Raw genomic sequence first — 4,378 nt, forward strand, 5'->3', positions numbered from 1 at the left:
TAATTAATCTAAACAACTTTAATATCTAGAACGTTCTCGAAATTATTTAACTAGTTTCTGAAATGATCCCTAATTGTGTCTATATGTGGTTTCTTCTGTAGCTGTATAGTTTTAAATATATTATTATAAAAAATTAATAATTTAATATACATATAAAAATTAATTTATTTATATAATTGTTCGAAATGAATCGATACCAAAACCGTAAGTTGAAACATTATTATTCCATTAAGTCATATTTCCTCCGACTTCATTAGCTGTGCTTTATGAACCATTTTAGAAATTTAAATTTACAAAATAATAAAAAATTTTTGCAATGTATAGGGAAGTGTAAGTATTGAATTACAAACTACTCTTTCGACAGGCCAAATTCTTTCGCGATTTACAATTTTTTCGACATTAATTACAAAAATTTTTACACTTTATTAGTAAAGAACATCGAGTAAGGTCTCTCAGTGACATATTTATCAATGACGCGACACGAACAACGCAACTAGACGCGACGGAATGAGAGGATAATAATTTAATTTTTAAAAAAATAATTTTCACTATTACCTAAGGCAGTTACAGGTGCAGATTTTCCAATTTGAAGATCCCTAGATTCCATTAAAGGTATCCAACCATTAGGATATACAGGAGGGAGTTCACCAGGATCTCTGGTTTCGTTAACTTCTCGTACCAGCAAAGATAATTTCTGACGTCGTTTCCTGGCTTTAGGACGTAAATAATCGTAACCTATCTCTGTCATATCCTGTAGAAAAAGGTAGAAAATAATTTAGGTTAAAAGAATTTGCTTAATCAGCAGAAAGAAGCAAGTAAAGAAGAAATCGCATTGCAGCACCGATAACTAAAGAATAATAAAAGATAAGCAAGGAATGTGTTTTTGAAAGACCACTTACCACAGTTTTATCGTAATTAACTGAAGAATAGTAAATAATTATTAGCAAGAAGAGTAAAAGGATCAATTGATACGGTTTCTCTGCCGAATCCACAAGAATTATAACAAAATAGTGTAACAAACATTCGACGAACGACAAGATCCACGTCGTCATCCATAGCGTGATGCTAGCAATTCCAGATAGAAGAAACGACATTTTTTTATTTTTTCAAAAATTCTTTAAAAAATCTAAAATAGAATTTTTAAAAATATCTGTTTAGATTATTATCTACAATAAAAAAATAACTANGGTCCATCGATGTCTGGTCGAGTCACATAGACAAAACTGAATTCCACAATTAAAATTATTTTATAATAGCATAAATATTTACAGATGTGTGTCAATTATAGCCTAGTTCTAGGTATATGATTTAAACATTAAATCTTATTCCTAGAAAATCTTATGAATGATAAATTGTTTTGTTACAATTGCTACGTATTGTCTTAATATAAATGGAAGCTTTTTAACTACAAAAAACATCACATGCCTGGTGTTTTTTCTATTTTGGGTGCTATTAATTTTATTACTACTATTATTAATATGCGGAGAAGAGGCATTGGGGGCTAGATCGTCTCCCTTTATGTTTGATCTGTAATGGTTACTGCTGTTCTGTTTTTATTGTCTCTTCCCGTGTTGTCCGGGCTATTACTATATTATTGACTGAAGTATTATTGTAATTTTAATACCTCTTTTTATTGATCCTATTATTCTTTGGAAAAGACAAACAAAAACACTCTAGGCCCAATAAGATAAAGATTCCGCAAAATCCACCCTTCTTCTACATCTCGACAAATATGAGAAATACTAGAGACTAGATACTAGAGCAGATAGAAATACTATCTGCTGTGTAATGCAGAGCCAAAAACAAACCAGTAAAAATCTGAAAAACCAAGCACAACATTGTTTATAACAATGGATAAAATGTTCTAGAGTAAAATATACATCTATTACAACAATGAAACTTTGAATATTTCAGAGTGAAACAGATGTCTTTTCCAACAATGGAAAATTGAATATTCTAGAGTGAAATATACGTCCTTTTAACAGTGAAAAATTGAACATTTCTGGAATGAAATATAGGCCTACGTCTTTTTCAACAATAGACAGTTCTCGAATATCTTGAAGCAAAATATACATCTTTTACAACGACAATTCTCGAATGTTCTACAGTAAAATGTGTATATTTTATAACAACGAAAGCGTTTTTAAAGGTTCTAGAATAAAGTAAACATCCGCTAACCTATAATAAATTATCAGTTTCTAAAATATGGAAAATTTTAAAAACATTACAAACATTAACCACTGTTGCAACTAATATATTGCAATATCTCTTCAATTACGTGTCTTAAAGTAGAATAATTTTGTAATTTATTAAAGAAATGTTAATTTTCAAACAGTGTTTTAGAAATTTCAGTAAAGTTTCTTCTCGAAAGTATAAAAATATGTTAGATTTTTCTAATTCTTTTTAACTTCGTGCCAAACGTAGGCAACCAAAACCTAATTGTGTCTGTCTGTATGTCTATCTGTGATATACTGTTATAATTTTTTTTATTTTTTTTTATTTTTATGACAAAACATTTAGATTTACTTAGATGGTCCATGGATTGGATGGTATATGGATTGCGGGTAGAAATTTAAAACATTTTATTGACTTATTAATACAGTTTACAAGCAGTAGCTTCGTGTTTTACGATTATAGAGATAGCATATCAGCAACTTTCAGATTTATAAGTGTACACAGTAGCAGTCTTCTGTATAAATAATTCATAAAATTCTATATAAGGATATATCGCTCAGTCGATATATACATATATAAATAAATAAAATTATATTCTTGCGGCAAAATCATCGAAAAATTATACTAAAATTGTACTAAAGTGGTCTTACAAGTGTGTTATGTTTACATAAAATTACGAGATTTTAGACTGGATCCGAATTCAAGTACAGGAGAAACTAGAAGGTAACTGTGGAGATTTAATTTTGAATGACACAGAGGAGCTGAAAAATCTATAATTTTGAATTTTAAATTGTATACAGGTAAGAAGAAATTTTTTAAATGTTAATTTCAATTATAAAATCAAAAATAGAACACTATTATATAAAATTCTTAAAATAAATATGTTATTATTATAGAAAAAAATTATAATTTGATATCTATTATAATTAATCTAAACAACTTTAATATCTAGAACGTTTCTAGAATGCTTCTCAACATTATAGAAAGCGAGAATTTATTTTAATAACTGAATATTTTGCTCTAGAATCTAGACAGTTCAAGAAACTGTTCATTGTTGTTAAAGATTATTTTTCTTATTGGTAGATAAATAATCTATTACAATAATGCTCGGTATTTTGAATGNTGTTACTTTTTATTTTTTATGTTGAACGATTTTTGTTGTAACGCTTTAATTAATATAAAGCAATATTAATTAATATTATTAATTAATATTGCTTTCTGTGCTACGTTATTTTTCATGCAAACACTTTACTTTCTGTTATCACTCTATGTTGCATTTATTTCTACGCTAACACTTTCTATGATATCATTTTGTATGCTGCATTACTTTCTATGCTATCACTTTCTTTGCTGTCGTTTTCTATTCTACATTGTTTTCTATGCTATATAACTTTAATGCTACATTACTTTCTACTGTATACAACTTCTATGCTACATTCTTTTCACATTCTATACTAAATTCTTATCCTTATTACTATTTCTACGCTGCATTATTTTTCATGCTGTTGCTATCCATACCGTATTATATTTTCTCTATAAAAATAATAAAAAGATTGAGACGATATGATTTAACAAATTGTCCCTACCTGAAATTAAGTTTTGGGGATTTTTCATTGTCCAAAACAACGCGCTCGGAGTGAAGTAAACTCGCGAATATCTTTTGAATAACTTTCCGCGTTCATACGATTCATTCACTTTAAATACTTTAATTAAACTGAATGAATATAAAGCAATTAAACTTGAACTGCAAATTACTCTAATTTTCACTTCGTTACATACACACACACAGCACTTTCCTCTGTAAATTTTATACACTTACACCGGCGAAAAATCTAATTTTATGGGATAAAAACACAAAAAATTCCATTTCTTAATTCAATAAAAGCGTTAAACATTTATTTCTAATTTATATAAAGTCTAATTTGCTTAATTTATATAAAATTGGTGATGTTACTAATGCAATAATTTAAAAACAAATAAAATATTTTAGCTAATTTGTCTGAAAGTCATTTTGAAAAAAAAATTTTTAATTTTTATATTTAAAGAAAAAAAAAATAATTTTTCACTTTCAGAAATGTACTATCTGGCCTAAGGCCAAATATTATTATACAAATTAAAAATTATGTACTACTATTTAACCACACAAAATCTATACGATGATATAGCATTTTAATATTAAAATTATTTATTAAAATATAATTAT

The 4,378-nt window shown here is 27.3% G+C and overlaps 1 protein-coding gene across 1 annotated transcript; it reads right to left on the minus strand.

The window, feature by feature from the left end:
• Positions 1-496: 496 nt before the first annotated feature.
• LOC111617103 lies at positions 497-3,970 on the minus strand. The gene is made up of 3 exons (XM_023358436.1): positions 3,762-3,970; positions 900-1,126; positions 497-751 (listed from the first exon to the last, which is right to left on the minus strand). Exons 2-3 carry the CDS (start codon positions 1,092-1,094, stop codon positions 524-526), a joined length of 423 nt encoding a protein of 140 aa, XP_023214204.1. The 5' UTR covers positions 1,095-1,126; positions 3,762-3,970; the 3' UTR covers positions 497-523.
• Between the last annotated feature and the right edge of the window lie 408 nt (positions 3,971-4,378).

This window comes from Centruroides sculpturatus, unplaced genomic scaffold (genome assembly GCF_000671375.1).
Source record: "Centruroides sculpturatus isolate CEXI.00-Female unplaced genomic scaffold, Cexi_2.0 scaffold4788, whole genome shotgun sequence".
In the NCBI taxonomy this organism is placed as follows: Eukaryota; Metazoa; Arthropoda; class Arachnida; order Scorpiones; family Buthidae; genus Centruroides; species Centruroides sculpturatus.

Coding starts and splice junctions, on each gene's coding strand:
- LOC111617103 (XM_023358436.1), bottom strand. CDS start 1,094: ATGTCGTTTCTTCTATCTGGAATTGCTAGCATCACGCTATGGATGACG. Junction 752..899: donor TTAATTACGATAAAACTGTG/GTAAGTGGTCTT, acceptor CTTTTTCTACAG/GATATGACAGAGATAGGTTA.